The 26,946-nt window shown below is 40.8% G+C and overlaps 1 protein-coding gene across 4 annotated transcripts in view; it reads right to left on the bottom strand.

Annotated features, from left to right (window-relative positions):
- The window catches only part of LOC111155526 (neuropilin 1), a 137,367-nt gene that overhangs the window by 58,523 nt on the left and 51,898 nt on the right, over nucleotides 1-26,946 (bottom strand). For all 4 annotated transcript variants that reach the window (XM_022515691.1, XM_022515693.1, XM_022515690.1 and 1 more), the window contains exons 3-6: nucleotides 22,758-22,939; nucleotides 16,590-16,817; nucleotides 10,429-10,584; nucleotides 8,504-8,670 (exon numbers count right to left, since the gene is read on the bottom strand). In XM_022515691.1, coding sequence (XP_022371399.1) covers nucleotides 8,504-8,670; nucleotides 10,429-10,584; nucleotides 16,590-16,817; nucleotides 22,758-22,939 — 733 coding nt within the window. The remainder of the gene's footprint in view (nucleotides 1-8,503; nucleotides 8,671-10,428; nucleotides 10,585-16,589; nucleotides 16,818-22,757; nucleotides 22,940-26,946) is intronic.

Genomic DNA, 26,946 nt, shown 5'->3' on the forward strand with positions numbered 1-26,946 from the left:
ATGTGTTACCTTACATGCTGCCTAAGCGTAGGCATTACTCCTAAACGTGAACATTAATGCACTCTGTAAAAGGTACAATTATTACCACCGGGACAGAAATCAACAAACCCCACCAAAGGAATTTCTTAAAACTGCTATCATAAAATCTGGGCATGTTATGGATTTCATTAACATTTTACTCCCTGAGGATTCCTTATTGTATAATAACAGAAGTTCTTTAAATTTTAAATACCACAGACAGGAACAGCCTTTCACCCAAAACAGATGTGAAACCATCAACCTTGCCTTCTTATTGGTCCACAGATATGAAACTGGTGGGTAATTGATAGCTCTTAATGTGTTGTTGTTTAGGTTACAAAATTGGAAACTTAATAGTATTTTTCCCATGAAAAGATAAGGTAATAAGCAATAGACAAGCTTTTCAAACACACTTCCTTACTCTCCTTTACCTTGGAAGTGGAAACACACACACACACACACACACACACACACGCATTTGATTTACATACTGTAAAAAAATTAAAATACGTCCACAAAGGTCAGTGACACACAACATCCAGGTGTGGAAGAGCTCATTTCAGTCTTATTTTTCCTAAATCTTGTTAACGATGACTTGTGATTTTTATCCTTGTGTTTCCTTTCTTTAATCCAATCCTTATCAGTGCGTTTGGAAGCCCAGGCTGTGGTATTGTAAAATCGCATCTGTATATACTTAGCTAAAAACAGTTCACCTTTAAAAGCTAAAAATAGTGAAGCTCAAGATAAATAAGCAAGGAGGCTTATGATGCTATTTTCCTACATAAGGTAAACAGATGCATCAATATTTTTGGAAAACAAAAGAACTACGATTCTGTTCAAATGATATCTATGATAAGAGGTTGAAAAGTGACAAAAAACAGCCAAGCAACCAGTTTACTTTTTCTTTCAAAATAGTAATCAACCTTATTATTTAAAAAATGACTTGATTAGGACTTACGGTGTCTTCTACACCAGTGGCTTTCAACCAAGGATGATTTTTTTTCCCCCTGATAGGACATTTGACAATGCCTGGAGATATTTTTGGTCATCAAAATCTAGAGAGGTGTGTGTGTGTGTGTGTGTGTGTGTGTGTGTGTGTGTGTTACTCACTTCTATTGAGTCAGGTATCCTGCTAAAAATCCTGTAACCCTCAGGATAGCCTAGCCTCCACAACAAAGAATTATCTACTCTAAAATGTCAGTATTGTCCAGGCCAAGAAACCCTGCTCTAGACACAATCCAGTCATTGGTTTAAGTTAAAGCTTCTGCAGTGACTGTTCAAGGTGATAGACATCATTTACCAATCAGTAACTGAGCAGGTATATAAATAGTCATCAGGATACCATCTTCAAGAGGGATCCAAATCCATTTTTGCATATTAGTACACCCAAGCTGCAACAAAGCAGTGACAGCAGGGCTACTAGGATTCTAGTCCATTAACTTGCTCTGTGGTCTTGCCAATCGCTTAACCTCTGGACCTATGCAGTATAAGGAATTCAGACAAGATGACGTTTGCCTCTGATTTTAGTCTTATGCTTAAAGTTGAGCTATCCTGGAAAGAAAACAGTTCTTCTAAAGAATATAACTATGAATTTTGGTTCCAAATAGACACTAGCATAAAATAATAAGAAACCAAAATGGTAAGCAAAATGGAATGTGTATGGTATGCAAATTAATCTATTTTAAGTGTAATTCTAGCTGAACAGGTGTGGTTCTTTCAATATTGTCTTTCCAGTGATGTTTCATCATAAAAATTGAAGAGGTTTCTTTAAATGTCATACATTTTCTTTTAGGTGTGTGGATAAGAAATACTAATTAGTAAAATCATCTGACTGATTTTTAAAACTGAAGTAAGTAGTTGACTTAATCGAAATGGTTAAAATCGTCCTGGTATTTTCTATATGACAAAACATTCAGTTAAAAATATCTACATAATTGGGGCGCCTGGGTGGCTCAGTGGGTTAAAGCCTCTGCCTTCGGCTCCGGTCATGATCCTAGGGTCCTGGGATTGAGCCCCGCATCAGGCTTTCTGCTTGGTGGGGGACCTGCTTCCTCATCTCTCTCTGCCTGCCTCTCTGCCTATTTGTGATCTCTGTCTGTCAAATAAATAAATAAAATCTTAAAAAAAATCTACATAATTATGTCATATACTTATCTGTGTTCCCTAAATCATACCCACCTTTAAAGCAGCAAAAAACTTCGAATTTCATCTATTCCTATATGCATTTCCTATATGTATTTCCTTCAAATGACTTCCTATACCACGAGAAAACAAGGTACCAGAGAAAGCGTTAAGAAAAGTTCCTCAAGGGAGAATTTTTGGAACAGGGACTTCCTGGGTGGAACCTAGTCACCAAAAACAGACCTATGATGCACTAAGGATAGGACGTGAAGCATTCGTTTTATGCAGGAAGTAGAGGTCACTGCAGAATCCAGGTAAGACAACCAAAGGCTTTACCTGGGGGATTTTTAAAAAAACAAATTGTCTCTCTTCCAGATCAATGTTTTAGCTAAAATAGCATATTAATATTAGTTGCAATACGCACACATACACACACACACAGAGCACACCTGGGGAATCAACGTTCAGTTGAACAGCTGTATTTTCCCTAAATTTGCCAACATTACATTTTATATGCATCGTTCCACATTTGGGTAACCCAGTGAGCTATTTTTGCCGGTTCTCGAGTTACACACTTATAAAGGATCATTTTATTGCAATTTCAGCAATTTACTAATGATCTGAATGAGATAATACACCCTCTAAAGAGTCTGGTTTATAAGCAGCAAGTTTACAATCAGGATAACCTGGCTTAATATATGTTCTGGATTAGTCAATTTAGCACATGGAACGAATTTTGAATACAATGTTACAGATAATAAACGTGCTAAAAACTCGCAATTGAATGAAAAGTCAAAAACTGTTTCATTGGAGATAGCTGTTTCAAAGCCAACACATTATTATGAGAACAAAAGATGTTTCCAGAAAGTTTGAAAGGAAAGAAAATTATATACGGAAATTGTTAAAATAAATGACATTCTAAAGCTTTAAGATAAACGTCTCCAGTTTCTACTTTTAATTTTGGAAGACAACTAACTTTAAAGATAAAAACCAGGGTTCCAAATAATGAATTCTTCTCATTGAATGAGCAGCACTCACTTCTCCAACCTAAGATTTGCTAAAAATGTGTAATAATTCCACATGTCAGGGGGAATATTTTCAAGAATTCATGAGTTATTTCATTCCATTTGTTACTTACAGGGCATCCAGCTGGCCCCTCCTTAGCTCCTGAAATCAAGCCCATGCCATTAAATTAATTTTTATCTCAGGTCTCAGTAAGCTGTAACTGTTAATTCCATTTTTGAGTGATGACGGAGCCACTCTGGAAGTTACTGGGAGATACAGCTCACAGCCCCAGAGGGATATTGGGAGAGTCTCTGGACAGTGAGCCTCCTTGCACAGAGGAAAGCTTCTGGGGCTGGGGGTTCTAGGAACCCAGTTATTTGAATGACAGTCTCCTCTGGGACCTGAAGGCACCACAACTTCAAAGGCTCTGTAGTTTTTCTCTGGAGAGGTGGAGTGGGAGAATTGCCCCCTTACCTCATTTGAGGCAGCGTAAGGTAAAAAGACTCGTAATTCGAATGACCGGAGAGCTCCACAAAGGCCAGCTGCACGCTGGCCCTGTGTCAGGCCTGACCACAAGTGGTGATTCAGCTGCTGTCTGCCTTCCAGATCTCTCTGTGCCCACTGACTCCATTCTCAAGTCTGAGGAAGGAAGTCCACTTCCATTGTGTAAGCCTGAGCTTTCCCACAAGCCGCATCTTTTCCCCACGTTGGGACTCATGAATTATTGAACTTATCTGAGCCTCGCTTCTCTCACATGAAGATGGGGATGTGACTCTTTGGTCTACTTAACATATATTTGAAGACTAAAATAGGATGTGTCCAAAAAGGTGCTTTAAGAAAGGAAATGTGCTATAGAAGCACGTTTTGTTGTTAGAACACGTCGTACAATGAATTTTAAAATCCACAAAGAAACCTAAAGGCCTCCTGGATCTGACCAGTTTCTCATATTAAACGTGATCAAGGGCACCTACTGTCTTTGATGCTACGGTTGCCAGTGAATGAACATGACGGAATGTGCGTGAGCTGTTATGGGTGTGTTCTGACTCAGCTCTAACTATCTCCTTTCCACTAAGGCCTTTTGCTGCATGCCTGCTTTAAGAGTTCCTTCAGTTAGAAACTGTGGAATATTATCCAAGAGAAATACATATAAGGCAAAAGGAAAACACAGAAACAAGCTTCCTCATGAAGTGAGCACTACCTCCTCTCTTCTGGAACATTCCTCCTCCTCATTCCTCAGAATGAACATCTGTGCTAGGAAATGCATTGGAAAGAGAGGGCAACTTTTGCTCTGGGGGCTTGCTGATGTATTCTTAGAGCTGCAAAGTGTCTTCCTGAGGCTTCCGTCTCCTGTGTGATTACTCCATGAGGGCTGTCTTACCAAACCGAACAGGATAGGGTTTAGGAGCCAATGGCTTTCGCTTTCTGCTTCTCTGGAATAAGTGAGAGCATAAATAATCTAGTACCCAAATTTTTCTCACAAAAGACAATGCCCCCCAATTTGGAGAAGAGTGCAGTTCCAGCCTGAGTTGGTTTATCAAGTAATTCTATTTCCAAAGTCAGTGTAGGGGGGTGTGGTAATCGATTAGTCCCTAGCGCCATTTTTATGTCCTTGGATCAACAAAGTTCATATCCCATCCAGGCATTATATCTCTTGCATTTTTTTTCCCCTTGTCTCCTGGCATTTTAATCAGGGAAAAGTCACAGTTGTTTTGAGGAAAGCGCTCCCAAGAGCTTTAATTAAAGCAAGAAGGATAAATCTGTTTACAGTGTGGTGAACACTATCATTAATAAAACATTGAAATAATTAACGAATTAAATTCTGTTTTGTGTGTGAATGGCTACACTTAGGATCTATGAGAACATGGTCCCTGAACAGACAGTACACTATGCACTTAGTATGCAGGGAGGAGAAGAAAACGGAGACTGCATTTCTCCGAGATTCACAGTATCATGAACTGCTAGAGCTTGAATGGAGAAGCCTACAGTACCTTTATTTTTACAGGAAAAGAAACCCAGCTTCAAGGAGGTTAACGGCTTGGGCTCTAAAGGAGGTGCTCGAAAATGAAGACTTGTTAGAGTGCCACTGATATCCTGGGTCTCTATTATGAATCCTTGATTGTTTAACCAGAAACAAAAGGGAGAAAAAGATGAAATTAACAATAAGATAAGCAGCTCTAAGACACAGGACAGAATAGGATACCCTGAAAAATATGGGCAAATTTCACAGTATGATTAACTCTGCCGTGGACAATTAAGAGGTTTTAGCTGCTCAGGATATGAAGTGGCCTTTCGAGCAGGATATGACCATAAAGCTCTGAGCCGGGACTTCCCTTACGCCCCTTCCCACTAAATTGCCTCTTGACTTGTTTTTAGCTTTCTGGCAGACAACAGATCTCACAGGAAGCCCCAAAGGTGGACGTTCATACCCACGGTTAACGATGCATTGTTTTTTTATGTCACTCAGTAATTTCCTAGAGAAAACAATGGCAACCAAAGACTGTTCCTGTCTTGAAGGAAAGTCAGCTTCCAGTACTGCCTTATTAACTTAACACATGCAAGTGTTTGTCCTTGTTGCTACAGCATCATGTTTTGTGGGGGTATATTTCATGCAAAAATAAGAAAAAGTGAAAAAAGGAAACAAATACCCTGGGCATACTGATGTGCATATCAATGGGAATGTATGTGCGTTAACGTTCCTGTGAGTTGAGGTACGAGCCTCCTGCCCTCTGCCTCAATTATGCTTTACTTGTTGGTTAATTTAAAACATCTACCCAGAGAAAACAAAAAGCCAACCCCTTCCAAGGAGTTTCAGAAAAGCTGAAAACACATGAAATTATTCATAATTAGGTGATGGGTGAATGATAAGAACCTCTACCATGTACGCAGACACAACAAGCATAGAAATGAGCCCGCTGAGCTCCAGAAAGAACAAAAGATAATTTTACCTCAAGGTGCACTGATGCTAAGCTTCTCTGACATTCATCTTCCACAGGGATGGAGAGGCATAAAGTCACTGAATTCTAGGTTTAGAAACAGTAAGCACCCAACTCATCTCGGTGTGTCTTCTCCCGAGGAAAAGCATAAAGGGAGGCGTGTCACAAGACACACCTTTTATATGAAAGGTGATGAATGATAAAGACAGAGTGGACCGAAGCCTAAAGAAGCAGGCATTGGGAGTCTGACAGACCCCGCTTCCAAGTCCGGTCATTCACTGTGACCTTGGGCATTTACTAATCTCTCTCAACCTCAGTGTCCTCATTTTTTTTTTTTTTTAAGATTTTATTTATCAGTGTCCTCATTTTTAAAATGAGGATAATTGCACCTCCTTCCAGGGATTGCTGGGAGGATTAAAAGCAAATATGTCAAGTACTCAGCTGAAGTCGGGTCCCATAGTAAACACTTAATAAACGGCAACTATTCTATGAATGGCACAATTGTTATTCAGACTGTTCACCAAATTTCTAGCGCTGCTCCCTCCAGCACGCGCTAAAGTGCCACCCTTCAGCAGCTAAGTGTGGCTGTGAGACGTGCTTTGGCAATGAAAGTGGTGGAAGTGTTCTTCGAGGGGAACTTAAGAGCTAGCGCGACGGCCGTGCTGTTTTTCCCTCTGCTTGGTGACAAGCAACCTTTGAGATGACCGCCACTCTCTCTCTCCGGGTCCTGGGGTCAAATGTGGAGCAGACCCCCAGCTGACCGGAGATGAAGAAGGCAAGAGGCTTGAGCTTGAACTAAACTTCATTTTGGGGGTTCGGGTTACCTAGCTTCTCCTAACCACTGCTTTCTATGCTTTGGTAGAAAGAGTTGGGCTGTTCAGATTCTTTTCTTCTGCCTAATTCTTGAGCATTATGTGAATCCTGTCCTGTTGACAAATGCTTTGTGAGAGCCCATTTTGTCTCCATGTTTCTCCTGACACAGAATTGCCCTGCACAGAAGAATTGCTACAGCTGCAATTTCAGAACGCTCGCGAGACCCCTGTCCCTAAATTATCTGGCACTCTCCACATTACCAAGAATAGGACCACGTTACCATGCAAAGATGCTTACCGTTGCAAACTGCAAGCTCTCCTCTAGAGGCACGTCTGTCAATCATATGGAACTGTTTGTTGGTTTGGGGATGTGGAAAAATAACTTACCAAGAGCTGTTTTGACATAGGCAAATTCATTTAATTTCTGACTTAATCTAGAGCTGGATTCAGCAAACCTCAGGTGAAAGTCTCATCTTTTCTCACCCTCGACACATTTCTCAGAGTTATCATTTAGAGGTTAGCAGGAGTTCAGTCTCCTGTAATAGGCCATTTCACTTTAAGTGTATGTTAAACTAATATTGACCTTTTCAAAGTAAAACAAAATCTGGTATTTGTGTTCAAAAGACTGAAGCAGCCATAGATGTAGAAAGTAGGGGATTAATCATCGTGGGTTTTTTTCTTGCTTAGAAACTCTCTCTGGGAATTAGTCATTTTTATATATCCAGCAATGAATGGTAAGACAAGCTTTGCCTACTCTCTGAAAAGGAAGCCTGGATCCTTCAGCAAATAACTCTGTATAATTTGCCCACAGTTTAACCCCCACAGCCAGATAGGGATGTTTCATTTGACAGTGGGTGAACAAGTCAAGAACATGAGTGTCAGGCCGTGGGTGGGAGTATCCAGACATCAAGGCTGGACAAGCTGAGGCATTAGGAGTGGTACCAGGGATGAGTGGGGGGGGCAGGGGAGACGTGGTGCAGGGGAGGAGAGTCCCGGGGAATGCAAGACAAGGGCAGGGAAGGGAGTGCTAGGGCAAAGAGAGCACAGCAGAAGCAACATCATAATAAGGATACAAATGTGTTCATTTCATACATATCTGTGTATATATAGAATCCACAAAGACTGCTTCCTTGGGCATGTATTATGTGTACCTGTAGGAAAAGTAAGCCTCAACCCCTTTCTTCCTTCTTCTACTCAGAACAAACAAACAAATAAGAAGCCTCATACTTAGATGCAATTACTTCATGCAGGTAGGCCAGAACTAATGCATTTCATCAAGGAAATAAAAATCTGTTGACAGAGGAAGCGTATGAATAGAAAATGTGTAGTTGTGGGGAAAAATCAGATCTTTTAGTTGTTACCAAAGTGAGACATCTGTGCTCAAATTCTCTGAAGACTTGTATGTAAGTATCTGCGAAAATAAATGCATCTTCGGGGACATCCACCAGGCCTGCTTCTCCCCGATTGTGGCGACGGGATGATTCTGCAGAGTGCGTACACTGGGTACTCACTGTTCCATTTGAAGGTGTTTGGAATGGTGCTGCTTTAGGTCAACAACCTTTCTAGATAACCTAAATGTTCAGCCCTGTGTGTGCTGAGTCTAGTGCCACGTACCTGAATCCACTCTTTGTAGGAATCTTCCCCAGGAGTCCACCCGTTCTCGGGGTAGTTGAGGCGGGAGCGTTCCGCAGACCAGTTGGTGCTATACTGGGAAGAAGCTGTGATTTGGTCAGAATGAATCTCCCCTGATTCCATGCCCAGAGCTTCCATACATTTGAAATCTGAAGGGGAGGAAAAAGGGCCGGAAGTCATCAAAACAAAAGGGACCCGAGATGCATATTTCTTTTTATAACTTGGCAGATGAAAACACTCATTTTGATGTTCACAGAGTATCTTACAGAAGATGACAGTGAGGGACTTACTGGGATGCAGCACTGGTATGTGACAGTTAATTGTAATAATGGTAATAATTTTTAAAAGCAAGGCTATGAAGATCTCATAGTGATTATTTTCCTCACTGGATCTAGCTTGACAGAAATACCATCAGAAATTTATTAGGAAATGATGGGAATTTTTAGTTACTTTCAAAGTTTAATATAGAAGCTATATTTAAATAAAATTTTACTAATTCTTTCAATATCTAATAAAATGAAAAAGACTTTTTGTCTGTTATAATCCATATTAGGTGGACAGCAGATCTTATCTCTGTTTTTCAGATTCCTTCTATTTGACACCCAGGTCACCTCTCCTTGACTCCCTTCTTTCTCATGCCTCCTGCCCCTAGTTTATATCATTAAAACATGGGAGTATCCGTCAGAAGTAAACTGCAGTATCATATGGTCCCAAAGAGGACCATCGCTTTACAACATAAAATAATAATGCTCACAGTGAGGACTATGAGTCATGAATCATGTATTCCATTAGGCCTCGTATACTCAGTGAAACAATGAAATATGACATTGATATGAAATATGATAAAAGGAGATGAATAATCAACCTTAGGAAATGTGAATCTAAAGTAATAAAGTGAAAAAAAAGTTTTAGAGATGAAAGATTCTCAACCATCAAGAAAAATCTCAATCAAACTTTCACATTTTCTGAATTTTCTGTCATAACAGATCAGGTTATAGGGCATAAAAGGTTTTCTTTCACCAGTTTCATGCTTTTAAGATTAGGTTTGTTATTTGTAATACAAATATATTTATAGATACAGAGATACGTAAATTAATTGATCGAATTAAGTACAAATATGATTTTGTAATTTAATTGGCATTTTTATTTTCCTGGTAAAAAAGAGATTAGTCTGTAGGACAGGTTTCCAAACATCCTCTGTCCTCTTCACTAGGTTACTTTCCAACCTGACAGCTAGACATGTTGAATCACACATTCATTGTTTTTTCTGATGTTTTCCTTAGGCCCTTGAAAGAGCTGAACACCACATAAGCTTTGAGGAAGATTTGAGTTGGTTGAATTGCATATTTTAATAAGATGTGAAACATACTACCTTCTCTTTCTTTTGAGGAAAGTTAGAACAGAAGTTGAAACATGCTTGTTTCACCCGAGTATCCACTTCTATTCACATAAGAAAGAAAAACAAAATGGCTTCCATTCTGGGTCTTCATGACCCAAACCATCATGTGTCAGTATCTATCTTGTAAGACTTCCTGTCAATAAACCACCACAGATGTGTTCCTATCACTTCTGATCGATGCCTGTCTCTGTATGATTCTCAGCCCGATATACATTCAAAGGTACCAGACAGGAGGTCTGGCTCTAGTTCATTGTTTCAAGTCACTGTTTTGCCGTTTCCTACTTTCTCCCATGATTTCAGAGGCTTAGAAGCAGCCTTCTCATCCACGATTTTCTTAAGAAGGCACACCAAATAGTTCTTCCTATTGATGATCACAAAAACCATTTAAAAGAGAAAAACAATACTAGGCACTCCAATTCACCAAATATTTCTTTAGTGTTTCCTGTGGCCACAAGGGGTGTGAGGAGGAAGAATATGGAGTGTTTCCCACTGATGAATAAATACTGACCTTCTGAGACACTACTCTGCAAGACACTGTAGTTTGCTGAGAAGCCTTCTTTTGCGATTGCGCTATCGGTATAAAAAACCATGGAGAGAATGCCTGATGAGGAACGGATCCGACCTGGGGTCTTCTGTCCACAGTAACGCCCGATGTGAGGGCCAACTAGAAAGGGAGAAATGCAGAGAACATTAAAATAGTTTTTGTTCCACAGCAGATGCAAGAATAACCATTTTGTAAACATGGGTCCCCGCAGAACCCAGAAGTGTCTTCTTACTCAAAGCAAGTCTTCCCTGGTTAATTGTTTTGTGGTGAACAGATTGGATCAGGTTTATGGAGAGGATTTTAAAGTGTGCTCAGAAGGGCAGTCACAAATGTAGCTACATTCCCCACTGAGCAGGACTGTTTTCAGGAACAGAATCGAAATGCTTGCTCAACGGCAAAGAATGAGGTTTGGGCTGTCAAGAGGCACCTTGACATTCACCTCCAGGAGCAAACTGCACACACTGCCCAGGGCCGAGATGCCTGGTAGGCTGTGATCAATGAAGATTCCTGAAGTTGCCTTACTCACTTCTCCCACCGGAGGAGGAGATCCTGGGAACTGGTCCTGCATGGAACTAGACCAGTACCAGGAATCTGATCCAGCACTGAATAGTCCCGATGTCCTTCCTCATTCCACCTTTTAGTCCTGCAGCCTTATTATGAGGAACATCACAAACTCGGAAAAAGGATGATGTACCGCATCCTGCTCAGAGCTCTATCTACAGGCCAACTAATAATTGTAACAATTAAAAAAAAATAGAAGCTACAGATTCTAATAATTTATACATAACAATAAGTTGTAAACCAAATGAAAAGAAAATGCATCTGACTTTTCTCCCAATTTTTTCTTTCCCAAACGCAGGAGAGGTGACTGCATTGAATTTGTGTCCTGTGGCCAAAAGATGACCCAATGCAGCCATTTGACTATGCATGCTAGGGAAAAAGAGGAAGGACCCAAGGCAGTGAAAGATTGGGAACACTGATTAATTTTGATAAATCACACTGTTGTTTGGCTTAGATCAGCCACCCCTTTACTGAAGAGCTGTTAGATAAACCTTGGTAATTAGTAATTATAAGTTACCTTATAGACAGTGCACAAGCCCTCTGGGCTTAGAGAATCTTTCCAGTTCCCTGTCCAGATCAACAGTAAGGCAAAAAAGAAAAAAAAAAAATCCCCTTTTTCTAGGCTTTTTTTTTTTTTTTTTTATTGCACATATGGTAAAAACATACCAGATGGTTTGGGCTTAGAAGGACAATCTGGTGTGGACCATTTTCCCCTCCAAGAAATCCATGGTTCTCTGCATTTCAACTAAGAGTTATTGCTTTGTCCAAGGAAGCTCAGTGAGAGGTCCCCTCTCTGGAGGGGTGGGCCTCCGGCAGGGAAACAGTGTGCCAAGGCCCGTGTGTGTAACTTGGATGCAGAAGGCAGTTGATGGGGGACTAGGAGAAGCTTCAAATGTGATTGAAAAAGTGAGCCTCAGAAGAGCTGATCTCCCTGGAGTCACATGGACCCTCTGATTTCCTGATAGGCAGCTGGCTTGTCTGAACACCCTGCTTTTTAGGGTACTCAGATCCTTAGCTAACAGGTTTCCAGCTCTTGGCCAACCCACTTAAAAACAAAACAAAACAAAAATCAAAACACCAAAAAACCAACCAAAGTGTTTCCATGCTGGAGTTAGTGCAGAGTGGTTACGTTGAATATCTGTTAACTTTTCCACGCGTTCACAGTAATTGATTTGATTGAATTCGAAGAGTTTTCCCTACAGTAACCCCTCCCTCTCCAGCAACCAAACACCGTGTGTGTGTGTGTGTGTGTGTGTGTGTGTGTGTGTGTGTAGACTGCTTTGTCATGAAGAAAACAAGGACAGAGCCCATTAGGGGCATCGATACCGATTTTCTACAAGGTGCCACGTGGTCACGAACAGTGGCTCTGCATCATGGGAAGAAAATGTTGTCATATCAGACTTCCCAGTTGGCAGAAGAAAGCATCTCAGGAGAGGAAACTGTTTTGTTTCTCTTCAGTTTCAGTCTGAGCCTCAGCTTCTACATGTCTTAGTTGTTTGCCAGATTTTCTTCAACCTGAATGGATCCAACACTTTTTTTCCTTCCCTTTGGAACGCAAAAGTTGCCCATGACACATGCATGAGAACATCACACTAGAGCCATGAACTCGGGTCTTCCCTTTCCACAAAAAGAATCCCATTTCTGATGTGCAATCTTAATGGGAAGCCTAGAGTCCATTCATATGATCTCACTCTTTTTCCTCATTTAAATTCCATTATCGTGGCTTCATAACTTACTGTTTCTTTAATTTGTGGGCAAACTTTTACAGCCTGAGTCCTTGGAGCCATTCTCTGATCCCCACAGCCACTAACCCCTCCAAGAATACAAGTGCACAAGGAAAGCTGCACTTGCGCCCCCCCCCCCTTAAGCTGCAGATTCTCACCCTCCACTACTACCCCATTCCTCCGGGGAAGTGGGGGGGAAGGGGAGTCTCTTTGAAAGAGCAAACAGAAGAGAACTTGTCTAATGCAGACTCATAATTTAGAGAGTCTCCATGACTCACTGGTTTATAATGTTGAAGACTTGCTGGGTAAATCTGCCTTCTGTCCTTCAGAACATTGCCCCCGGACAGCAGTGCGCAACTCTCTTTAGGAGCCCTCGAGATACGAGAGTGAAAAGGCTTTTTCGACCATAAGACAAAGAAGTATTGAATTTTCCTGAACAACAGCAAGACCTTAGCCGAGCAAGCTAATGCAATATTGATCTGAGCAGGAGTGCACGCAGGATTCTTATCTATCTCCTGAGTGTGCTCATTTGTGTATTTACATGAACACAGCTATTGGATTTCCTACTTCCGTTATCGTAGACCCAAAGGCCAAGGAGATGAATGGAAACTGTCACAAAGACAGCAGTAGAACTCAAAAATTGCATTACTGAAGAATTTAAGCCCGCAACATGTGCCAAGCAATCTCTTGTGGGGACAGTAGGTCCGCAGTGACTGTATCTTTTCAAGTGTGAAGGCGATATGGGGTTTGTATTGTTTAAAAGATACACCAGCAACCCTGAATGGCAGTACCCAGTTCTCTGTATTTTTCCATTCATCTTTCCAGGAATTATAACCCACCTTAGAATCAGACAACTTGGCTTTCTGCCTCCTTTCTATGTGGAAAAAAAAGGGCAGCAATCTCCTCATTTTAAAATGAGGCATTCCAAATAACCAAACAAAAAAGGGAATCTTTCGAAAAGGTATAAAGGTATAAAAGAGACCATGTGCTCTTCTACAATAGTAAACTTTTTATTGGAGGATATTGGGACTTTGCAACTCTTCCCCAGAAAAAAAAAAATCTGCACCTTTGTGTCATTTATATCTTGGAATGTGTATATTTTATGCTTGTATCATTTTTATTTTCTATTTCTACCTCCGAAGGTTAATTTTAATATTAAGAGTAAGTCAATAAAAACCAAACAGAGCTCAATCTAGTTTTCATGAAACCTATTCCTCAAACAGTTGATAATTTTTGGAATGTAGGTAACAACTGCATTTCCAGTTCCTTGGCCAGCCTAGACGAGAGCTGACTTCATGTGGGCTCATGCCATGGGAGCTAAGCATTCACGCTGGGCTCCATGATTCAGCACAAACACTTGTGACACCCACCAAGGTGGCACGCTCAGCTCCTGGCTCACAAACCATATGCGAACTTCCATCAGTCACTTCAGAGTCTCTACCTGTGAGTCCGTGGAGCTTCCGAGACCAATCCATGGGGATGTGTGATTCACCCCATGTGTGTTTCAGATTCTGAGTTCTGGAGTAAATCGCTTTTCTTCAAAGTCAGTCTAAAGCAATGGGTAGCTTTCAATTACTTAGTCCTCTCATGCATTGTGTATGATAAAATGCAACCTAAAATCACGTGATGGTTTACAGCCTTCAGCACCTCCTGGTTGTTGTTTTTAGAAGGGGAATCAAAGAGTAAAAGCAATTTTGCTGGCAAGGAACTGTATGACAAAAATGTCTCTAGTGCCACTGATGAGAAACCCAGGAGGGACCGTCTGCCATTTTGCCTAAAAAGGAGAGAGCTGTTACTCTAGAGTAGGCTGGACGAAGCCAGTTAACTTTTAACAAATATACACAGTTTTCACATTCCAAGGCCAGTTTTCTCTGGGAGTAAGTCAAGTGCACCATAGTTTCAAACATGAGTGAATTGCAGGGCTGATAACTCTTATTGTTAATTTTTCTCGCTTCAACTCAGTGATTTTCTAGAGCCAGAAAATTACTACTTTAAGAAACCCTTGACACTAATAACAATGTGCTTCTTTCTGAAAGTATTCTAAAATAGTTGGTTGATTGGACCTCCTTTTCAGATGTCAATTTAAATGTAAGTTCTGGAAAGGAAGGCTGCAAATTTGGGTTGTGAACAAATAAACCCATTATTAAATGTTCCAACTATTATTACAATACTATTATAATATTGTTTTCCTAATTATCGGATTGACTACTTGGAAATCAATCAGCACTCTGTTTGGGCAAATCTCATTACTTAATGAAGGAGTTTCGATAAGATCATCATAACCCTATTTATATAGTAATAGACCAAAGAAAAAACTAAACCAATGATAGCTCACCCATTTACCCCAATGACAATATAAGCTTTCCCTAAACCCAGTTTATCTCCATTGCTGTTTACTATTGAGGAACACAGCTACATTGAATTACACTGATAATTTTAATGTCATTTCAAAGGCAAAGGCAATCTCTTTCATGTGATACTTGCCCTTCATTTACAATTTAATATTTATTTAAATATTCCTTCCTCCTGCCTGATCATAATATCTGGCTTTATTTTATAGATGGTTATATATCTCTAACTGCATGACTTGTAAGAACTTCTAGCCTGCCCTTTCTGATCTGTGTGGAGTGTGTTCTCTAGAGAAATCTCAATATTAAACCAGACTAAACACAAGACAAGCAATGCAGCTGCAACAAATTATTTGATATTATCTCCCTCTGTTCAGGATTTGGGTGTGTATTTTTGCCATGCACCTCCTAATTCACAAGGATTGACATGGAAAACTTTCATTTAGCTGTTCACATGGCTACCCACCCTCTCCTTCAAATCTTTGCTAAAATGTCATTTTTGTATTAAGGCTGACCCTGACCCCTTACTTAAAATTTCAACATACACATCCCTCTTCCTAACCCTAGCTCTTTTCATGCTTTTGCTCTCCTCTTCTTTTTCTTTCTTTCCATTTTTGTTGTTGTTGTTGTTTATAGAACTTCTCACCTTTTGACATCCTAACCACATAAGTCATTCATCTAGAGTGTGTATTGTTTATTGTCTCATTCTCCCTGGCAGGACTGAAGCTTAGAGAGGGCAGCCATCTTTGACTGTTATATTTAGCAAGTGGCCAGACCAGTGCCTGGTACATGGTAGGTGTTCAGTCAATATTTTTTAAATGTAGGATGAATTTAGATGATAAAATCAGTGTAGATAGAGGATGTTTTGAGGTGATTCAAATTGCCAAAGATAAAAATTGCCTCAGAGCAGACAAGGAATCTCTCTAAATTAGCAATGCCCCTCCCCTGCCCCCAGATTAGGAATGTCCAAACATTCTCATTCCTTTTCTAAGTTTCTAAATTTTTGGTAACTGCATAATAGATGCACATTTCATCCTTAAAATTGTATCGAGTACTTAACCTTCTGGTCCTTAATCTCTGCATTTGTAAAGTGAATGGTTTGACTTAATTGCTCTCTTAGGGTCTATGAATTAATGACCAGTCGGCAGGTCAATGAAAGGAGCAAAATACTTTAGTCAGGAAAACCATGTGTTGGTCCCAATTCTACCACCAAAAAAAAAAAAAAAAGAGGCCATAAGACCATGTATAATCTTTCATCCTCAGTTTCCTTGTCTGTAAAATGAAGAAACTGAACAAGATAATTACGGTCTTTTGAACTGAAATGTTTCATTGCTGCTTTGCATAAAGAGACTTACCATTTTGGTTTGTTTTCCCTCCTCCTTTTGAGCTATTTTTTTAAAAAAATGTTGCATGTATCATGACACTTGTAAAAGTATCCGAGGGCCCTTCCCCCAGATTATTCCCTTTTTGGGATGCTTCCTGCCCTTCTTACCATCAGGGAATCCGTCCCAGATTTCTAGCCGGTCATAGCGACAGAACATTCCCCCGGGAGGATTTGAGTCGAGCTCCAGGTCAAAGCTTTCAAATTCCAGGATAATCTCTGACATCTTTGGTGCAAAGATAATATAAGTGCATTCAAGGCCGTTGGGATATTTTTCAGGGAATCCGGGGGACTTTATCACTCCACTAGATGCTGTGTAATTCTGGGAACATTCAGGACCTGGGAGTAAAAGAAAAGAAGGAGCAAAGTAAAAATCCCACTCACATGACTTCATCAAGAAATAACCTGAGCAAAGGCAACATATATTTCTAATAAAAGCTCACCATTACAATCACTGTCCTAATCATTCATTACTCAGCCTTTTCATAGGAGCGATAAGTATGGAAACTCAAGTTCAGATTTATTGCGTTCCCCTTAGTTTTCCATTTGTGTGAAGCAATTTAAAAACTTTTGCTGTTGCAGAGAAAAAAAATGACAAATATAAAATCATGTGGGAACAATGAATGAGTAAGCTACAGAAATCTCGACAGAGCCCTAGAGAAATAATTATAGCCCCTTCAAGCTTAAATCTTTAAATCTTGAGGCTGACAGCCCTTTATTGGTGAAATAGAACATTTACAAAGGCGAGGGAGAGAATTCAGTGGAGGGAGTTTGGGTTTCAGATTCCTACACCAGTGACTCAGTAACTCTGCCAGATGTGACCTATGCCTCTTTGACAAACTAAATGTGAAAGGTAATTCGTACATGTACCCAGGGTGAGTGACTCATTCTGAGTGGTGTTGACACAGGTGTGGTGGTAAAGTGTGGCTGTTAGTGAGGGCACGATAAACTGTGATTACAGGCCATGTTGCTAGAAGTCACTTGATATCAATGTTGACATCGTTGCCTTCCCCAAAGTAGCAGATACAGTGTCATTCTAAAATTATTTTTTAATATATATGTGTGGGTGTGTAATGCACACATTTATAGAGTATAATTTCAATGACTAGTCAGTGTTATCAATACTTTGCAAATTATGCTAATTTGTAATTTACATTGGTCAAGCTCATACACAAATGTATTGCAAGTTGACCTTTTGACCATACGGATGACCGCAGTTTCAATTCACGGCAGCCAGGACCATATGGGATGGTACTAACCACCACTGGAAATGGCCCATCTGCAAGAATGTGAGCCCATCAGCTTGGCCCCTTATCACCGCCACCACTGGCATGATTTTCCAAAGAGATCTTAAGACTCTCCTGGAATCGGAGATGACTTGACCCTTTCAAACCTCAAGATCCAACCTGGGGGAAAGTTAAGTTCAACCATTCTTCTCCTGGGCCATTGTCTCACTGAGGGGCGTCCCGTGATGGCATGCATGGGTTCAACTCTAAATAAGGAGTTTTGCTGAGAATGTTCTTAACTAAATATTCTCCCACAGAGCCAAGTCCTAGACTCAACAGTGTAGTCATCAATACAGATTAAATTTAAATAGCAGATCTCTATTTTTAGTGTCTAGGGTTGGTACTCTGAATCTCCAACTCCGTGTATCTGGCAGCCTTTTGAGTAAACAAATCAATTGCTTGCTCCCCATGTACATATTAGATGTCTATGGCACTAGACATGCAGAAGAATAAAACTTATTAGCTGTGCACAATAAACCCGGCCTGTAGAGGTCTGACTGGTTTAAAATGCCTCTGAAAGCCTTCTTAGTTGTGGCTCACCCTTCGCCATGATGGCTGCAGATACTTATTTATCTGGTTCTAGTTAAGGTTACTAATATGTGGCATTTTACCATGTCAGTTACAGGTGAGAAGATTATGAAATGTGCTGTACTGTTTATAATGTTTCTAAGTGAGTGGCTTGCTTCTAAAATGACAGTAACTACGCTAGTGCAAATCAGCCATTTGAAATAATAGATTTATGATACTGGAAGCCCTTTTATTTAGGAACAATGACCCTGGAGACCTCCAGCTTCCTGCCTGGGGCAAAAATAATGCTTTGGCTAGGCCCTTGTAAGGCAAACTGACAGCAGGCTTTAATTCAGTACTAATATTTTCTCCTTCTTAAAAAGATAAAGTTGCCTAGGTGAGATCAAAATTTAATGAGAGGAAAAAAAATGATAGGAATTAAGGGCATACTTTTTAAAAAAAAAAGATTTTATGTATTTATTTGTCAGAGAGACAGAGAGAGAGAGTGTATAAGCAGGGTGAGCATTGGGTAGAAGGAGAGGATGAAGCAGGCTTCTCACTGAGCAGGGAGCCTGACTCGGGTCTTGATCCCAGGACCCTGGGATTATGACCTGAGCTGAAGGCAGATCCTCAACCAACTGAGCCACCCAGGCACCCCAAGGGCATATTTTCAAAATCAAATAAATTTCAACACCTTCACGGAAGCTAGCCAGGTATGCAACAAAAATTGGAGAAATTCTATGGGGGTAGTGGAAGAGAACTGGATTGAGCACCAGATCTGAGTTCTAGTCCAACCTCTACTGCTAACCTGCTGTGTAACCTTAGGTGGTCTCCTAACATTCCTGGTCTTCAGATTCTGTGAATAACAAATGGGAGGTGGGCTTTGGGATTTGGGGGAAAAAAGCCCTTCAAACTCAAAGAGATTCTATAATTTCCTGCTTCCTCCTGTAAACATCAAGATTCGTGTTAACATTTTTCTTGTTCACTGTTGTGTAGGTTTGCCACTGTTGAGGAAGCACTTCCCAAAGAGGATCAAGGCAGTGGTGTGGGTTAAGGAATCCTGCAGAGTGTACACAAGCAGTAAACAGGAGGGAGGGCGAGCAGCCCCGTGTGCCTACGAGTGAGCAAGGTGCTGGTGTGAGAGGTGCACACTTGGCCTTGACAGCCCTTGAACACCGTGCTTTCGAGGTTATTCGTAAGACTTAGGGGACCTTGTGCTGTAAGAAGGCCATGCCCCATTGTTAAATATATTATTAAATATGCAGACTCTAAACCAAATAATATATGAAGTGACCAATCTCGCTTTCAATAAATGTGCCTATTATTATTAATAATAATTATTAATTATTATTATTAAATATGCAGACTCTAAACCAAATAATATATGAAGTGACCAATCTCACTTTCAATAAATGTGCCTTCCCCACATAGAAACCCACAGAAAATGTCTCCAGCTTCTTCCAGCTGTTGAGCCTGGATGACTCAGGCCAAGGGAAGGACAGGGAAAGAGTGATAGGTAGGGAAGCATGAGTTTCCTGGAGAAATTTTTTTGGTGAGTGGGAATAATTTTAGGGGGGTGGCCTAAGCTTTCAGCATCTAGGAAAAGACATGGACGAGGGGAAAGTGGGGAACCTGGGGAGAAAAGCAGGGTGTCCAGGGTGTCTCCAGAAGGCATGGGAAGAGGAGGGGATGGGCTTTGCTGACTGTCAGGCAAAGGTGGTCTTCTAGAAATGCAACCTTAGGGATGCAGGAATGGCCTAAATTTTTCTTAGAACTGTAATCTATTGCCAGAAAATCTCAAGGTCAACTGGTGAAAGGCTCATTTATTGGTTCAACTATGATTAGTATAATGTATGTGTTTTGAGGAAAATTGAAATTGCTGTACTCTGGAAGAAGTGGTATTTTTTTTAAAGGAGATTCATGGATTCTATAATATCATTAAATGGCTTTTTAGGGAAAAAAAATGTCCAAGAACTAGTATATGTATGCATTAGTGTACTGTATTAGCTAATGACTTCCTGTGGAGCCCCTGTAAGAATGCAGTATGTACAGTGAGGTGGGAGGGGGTAAGATATTTTCTTTGCATTTTTCAGGTGGTACCAATCTGGTTGGAAAATGAACTATGCACACATGAACAAATTTGAAAATATTAAGGAGAAACATAATGGTTAGTAAAACACATCTGTGTGTGTGTGTATGGTATGCATATGTGTGTATTGTATGTGTGTATTGTACGCATGTGTAGGGAACAAGTCGGGTATACACGTAGGAAAAAAAAGTAGAAGAATTAAGAAAACCTTCCCGACAAGAATAAGTTTAGAGCCAGGTTTCCGTGGAGGTTAAAGAGCAAGGGATCTGCAATCTGATAGCACAAGCCATATCCATGAGTGTCGTCATGGCTCGTGTTTACTGAAGACATTTTTGGTGACGGGCACCGGCTCCATGTTTCCCATGTTTGCATTTCAACCGGTCTTCCCCACAAGTCAGTCCTGGACACTATTATCCATTTACCAGATGAGGATTCTGAGGCTCAGAACATTCACGAAGATCATCAAAGGCAGAATTAACTTCACATTTAGTCTGTTGGACTTAACCCAGGACACTGTCCTTGGGCAGGAAGCCGAGTGTGGATCTGCGCGAGGTGAGGCTGGAGAAGGTCGGGAACACTTGATGTCAAGCCTTGAGCTTGACCCAATGGGATATTGAAGCTTGACCCCATGGGTGATGGACAGCTGCCAAAGGCACCTCAGGGTCAATGGCTTGATGACCATTCAAGAAGTTGTGTGTAGGATAAGAAAACATAGGGCCAAATTGGGCCGATTCAGTTAGTGGCTGTGGACGCAAAAAGGCAGCATGACTTTTGGAGACTTGTGGATACAAATTCAAAAGAACTAGAAGCCACATTGAATGTAGGGAAATGAAGAGAGAGAAGAATTAAGGCTTCAAGTCCCAAGGGTGGTGTTGGAGATCAGGGCAGGGAAAGGACAGTACCTCCGGGGAATGGAAGTGTAGGGAGCTGAGTTCATTTGGAAGGAAGAAGAATTCTTAATGACTTAGTTACCGAGCTCTCACTCTCTTTTTCAACCATCTTCAGATCTTTGAGAAGCAGTGTAAATCAATACTCCTCAACTCTTTTCTAACCCCATGTTTTCTTTGATAGTGCCATAGGCAGGTAAGCAAGCAAATGTAGATGTGTTTATATGTGTGTATGTACATATGCATAAAAGTACAATATGTGTGTGTACATATGCATACATGTACAATATGATTTAGAGAACAGGTCCAGCAGCTTTCCACACAAGAAAATAAGTACATACGTAATCAGCTGTACATACTGATGTTGTATATAGACTATTACTTATGCTATAGGTTTTCTAAGTATATGCTTATATAAATTTTTGAAGAAAGTTGTCTCCCTCTCTCCATACTTATGTGGGGACAGTGCCAGATTTCTTTGAAATTTTAAAAAGTTGTACCAATGATCCCAGAAACTTAATGACTCTTTTTTTTTTTTTTTAAATTCTCAGTTACTGCTGAGAATCTGTAATTGGCATGGCTACATTTTTTTTCCTATTAAAAAAGGTTTTCTCCTATATTCTAGGACAACATACTCAGATCTTGAACCTCTGGCCCTGGATTGGTCCCCCACTCCCCACATTACTGTCAACTTAAAAGGGAAGGCTGAATTTAACACATTAAAGGAATCTAACAGCTCTTGTTGAAAAACAGTGATATCCAGATAAAGATACATTATTTATCAATTGACTGATATATGCATTCAATTTCTTAAGGCTGGGAGACTAGAAATTGTCGGTTCTATCTATCTCAATATATACCATTGGAATAGATGACTAAGTGATTATATTGGAGAGGGAGAAGGACCTTTATTTCCTAAGGGGAATAACATTTAAAGCTTTACTCTTTCGTTTCTTCCAAGAGCTTCTTTCCCCAACTATTCCTCTTCTTAACGGACATTAATAGAAAAGCTCTTCTTCCTTCAATAGCTTTAGAAAACTCAAAGGATAGTGGACAACTTTGCTTTTCCTGGGAAATACCAGTTGTGAATTTTGTAATAAAACAAAGGGAACAGGATGCACAAGACTTTAAGGTAAAAGGGACTCACACATTTTTAATGAAGGAACTCAAACTTCGAGGGCAGATCAGACTTACTTTTGAAGAAGCAAGCTAAGAATAAAGACTCTTAAAAGAGTTTTACAGAATATATGTCTTATAAACACTGGTCAGCATATTAGAATGATGCAATTTTGAGTCCTGAAATACTTAAATTTAAACATAACTTCCTCCACACATTGGGTAATTTTTCTTTGGGTAAAGTATTTTCCAACGGTTTTGTAGTGGGAACATACACGATTTTTCACAAAAAGATAAAAGCATTACGTCTTGTCTTCTTTTCTTTTGGTTTTTCATGGAATCAAACAACGTGAATGAACGTTGAGCCATACTTGTTCTATGGGAAGTCACTCACCTCTCTTGAAAATTTCATAACGTATGGAAAATCCAGCGCCATGTGTCTCATAGTCAGAGACAAATTTGATAAAGAGAAAGGGCCCTGAAGACACTACAGGAGAAGGGGCAATCTTTCCGCAGAACTTCCCCCACAAGCGTCCATTTTCATTCTCTCCATCGATGACTTCCACGTAGTCATACCTAGCACCAAAATACGGAAGAAAAGAAGAGGTTAGCGAGAAATGCCCTCGTAATTTCAAGTGATTTAGAAGGCAGCCCTATGCAGCACAGTCTGTCAGGAAAACAGTGCTATCTGTATGGACCACTGTGTTTCATGGAGGGAGAAAAATTCAGCAAAATGAAATAATTGAAATGGACTACATCATGTCTGTGTACATCATCTGGCAACACAGAACTATTAAGAATAATGGTGTCCATTATACTTGCAGACAATGTCACTTAAAGTAACCAATTAACAAGAAAAAGAAAAATCTCACGAGCACAATTCTCTAGTACTAAATTGTGTTCCTTTGTCTATGGTGGTGGGGTGTCAATATATAATGCTATTCATTCTTTTCAAACTGTGAAGTTCTTTTATGAATTCAAAATGTCTCCTTGGCTGGAGCTCTCCATGAACAATACTTTGATTTCTGTGAGCGACCCTCTAAACATATGGCCACAGAATAATAAACAGATTCTTTACGATTTAACTCAATTCTACCAAACTCCAGACTTCTTAGGGGAAAAAACCTCTCTCAGTACCCACAGTGGTTAAGACAGAGATCATCTGCACCAAGACTATCTGGAATTGCAGAACATCATCTCTCGGAAGAAAAACGCTTATTTAAACATGGAAAGTTACTTTGTTTACACCCACCAGCCTGAATTTTTAAAGGAACACTGTTGTTTGGAAAGGAAATGTGGCACACTTGGAGTCACCAAAGTGATGTGATTAAAGAAAAAAAAAACCACATTCAGGCTGAATAACAATACCTCGAGGAGACAAATGGTAAAGGAAGTCGTGATAAAATATTATTCTAAACACTGCACTGAGTTAACACATATTTTTTTGTTTGTTTCCAAAAGGGAGCTGTCTCCAATAGACTAGCATCCTTCTGGAAAATAGAGAGATTCTTATTTGCTTGGTGTTACCCATTTCTCAGCGTCTTTCCCTTCCCTCTCCTGTTATTTACCGAGTCACCTAGGAGCCAAAGAACCTGGGCTGTCTTCCGTTTTTCTTCCAGCCCTGACATGAAAACATTACAATCCATTCATTTCAAACCTTCGTTTTATTTCTTTGTTTAACTTGGTTCAAAAGTCCTGGGATATATTAATTTCAGGAAGGGCTAAAATATGGCAGTAATATAAACTATATCTGGCAATTTAAAAGAGATCAAAGTGGGGGAAATCTTCCTGATGACCAATGTCATCTTTAACAATCCCTTTTCAAACTGTCCAGGACACATTACTTATGTTTACATAAAATCTCCCGAGAGAACGGCAAAGATGATATCACTAGTGAGAGTGGACAGCTTAAGGCTCTCTAAATTAAAAATGACATTACCTCATCAGTTAAAATTGTGTGCCAGCTTTGTGTATATCAAGAAGAAAAGAAAGCTGACATTGATGGAACTAAGCATTAACATATGTGAATTATTGTATTAACTGCATTTCCTTTGCTGCCTCTGATGTTTCCAGTAGTAATCACTGGCCGGCTAGCATCACCGTCCCTTGGCAAGCCTATGGACCTACACAGAGGAACTGTTTGGTTCCTAATACTTTGGGAGATGTTTGCATGTTAAAAGATGAAGCAGGAGGAGGAGAGGAAAAAGTGGAGGAGGAGGAGGAAGAAAGCATTAGGTTCAAAATCTTTGAGAGCCTTTTACAGCTGACGGGGGGCAGTCTGGAAAAGTCTGGAAAGAACACCATCTCTGTATTCATTAAAGCCTCCATGTTGGCATTTATGTAGTAATTCCTTTTATCTCTACTGCTTCATTGACTAGACAGATTTGCAAGCTTTGCCCCATGCTTGCTTATAATTTAACTGTGATTTGAACTGTTGGGCTATGTTGGGCCTGGTGATGATTTTTTTACTTGAATCTTGACATGGTCTGAATACTAAGGGGCCAACTCCAAGGGCATTTTGCTTCCCAGGATCCAGTAAGAGAGATGGGTCAGGCTTTCCTAAGAACTCAGGGTGCTTCTGGGAGGAGCCTTTTCTCCCAGGTAGGAGAGAGCTCAGCCAATATAGGGCTAGTGAGTTGCTACAGGGAAAGAAGCTGGTATTTTAATTCACATATCTTCTAATAGTAAATACCAGGCTCTCCTCTTGGCAACAGGAAAAGCTATTTTTAAAAGGAGGAGCGGGATTAGAATCCCCTCCCAGCAAGAGATAAGTCATTGCCTCGTTAAGTGCCAATTTTAGGAGATTGGATTATTCAGGGATACAATAGTTACATTTATAAACTGGAATGCTGCTATCGTTTTAGCACTTCCCTTCAAAGCACCATCCAACAGGGCCCCAAAGAGTGTCACAAATAGCAGTTCATGTAAATATTCAGGAGGATTTATGTGCACAAGTTGCAAAGGTTGGTGGTGCCAAGGACGTTAAGAAAGCAGCTTGCATCTCCCTCTGGGTTGATACCAGTTCCTCTCCATAAGTTTCTTGCTGGCAAACGTGGTGCCAGGAACGAGCCAGTGTGCCAGCATCCCTCCCTAGAGACTAAATGTGTCACCGCAGCAACGCACCCAGCCTGCCTTGGCCTGAGGCCCAGGATCCTGAGTTTGCAAATTTCGCTCGCCCAGCCTGCTGCACATTGCTCTGTTACTGCTCCAGTGTGGCAAACAGTGCGTTCCTTGGAATGTCACAATCCCCCGTCACGACGGCGGGACCTACACAGGTGACCACAGGGGCACGTGTGTGCCTCTCATTCTGAACCGACACGTCATAGCTGCCGGAAGGAGAGCTGGGAGTTGTGTCTAGGGGATCAGACGCACCAAAGCTGGAGACACTGGGGTCAGCTAGTGGATGCCTCTGTCTGTTCGGAGCCCGGCTCCAGAAAGTGAATCCTCCAGGTTCCAAGGAGCCCCGTCTGAGTTCACAGGGCACCACCCTTCTGTGCCGGGGCCTGGGCCAGAGCAGACATGGGTCCCACCCAGGAAAGCCCTTCCTCAAACCTCATCCTGCCCACTTATCATCACAGGCATGTAAATGTCATGTGGATTTTTGGAATATTTCAGAGCACAAACCACCGCTCCTCCTTCTTTAGGCATCCTGCCATTTCTTTTCTTAAATCTCCTGCCTAAATGCTTCCCTTTCTGTGCTCATAATGGTAAAGCAGCCGGTATTTACTAGGAACGAACTCTTTTACGATTCAAGGACCCTTTCCCATGGCTCCCATTTTAGGGTGGAGTACGCCGGTGGCTCTTCTCAGGAGCGTCCCCGGCTTCTAGTGCAAGCTCGTGGCACTAAAGGACATTCTGCCCCCATACTCTCACCCTACTTATGTATACGCGTGTGGTGAAAACACTCTGAATCCTAATACTAATCACGAGTTAGGTTTCCCCTAAGAGTGATAAAAGAATAAAGATTTCCTTCGAAGAATTCTTGAAAGGATTAGCCAGAGATTATTTTTTCTTTTGGAAAGTTTGAATTACAGTTTTAGGAAAATAGCCAAGTAGGGGGAGACATGATGGGAAAATGAGGAATGCATTCAGTCATTAAGGAACAGTCGCAGAAGCTTTACAGGTAAGCGGTGCTGAACAGATGGAGAGCGCCTTTTACTCAAGCCGAGGTTTCTCTGGCGAGTAGGAATGACCCCCGACTCTCCACGGTGGAGCCCACTAATGGAGAGAAAGCTGATCCTCTGCACAGTGTTGTCTGTGCGGGGGAGCTACTGTACCCAGCCCTCGCCGCTCCCAGACCTGCTCCCATGATTAGGAAGAGGGGTTTATAGGTGCTGGTGGCTTTTTCATCTCCTTCCAAGAGGCTCTACCCCCACGTGTGTCCGCACATTAATAATGGAGAAATTTGATACCTGACATCATAAACCGGAGTGAGAAATGATGTTGGCTAACATAATTTTCACCTGCAAAAATGTGTTTCTTTGGATCTTTGGTTTATTTTGCACCAGGAATTAATAGCTATCCCTACTGAACAACCTGTAAACGATTACCACGCCGCTGTCCAAGAATTACCTTACATATTC

This window comes from Enhydra lutris, unplaced genomic scaffold (assembly GCF_002288905.1).
Source record: "Enhydra lutris kenyoni isolate GAN:26980312 unplaced genomic scaffold, ASM228890v2 scaffoldscaffold42, whole genome shotgun sequence".
Lineage (NCBI taxonomy): Eukaryota > Metazoa > Chordata > Mammalia > Carnivora > Mustelidae > Enhydra > Enhydra lutris.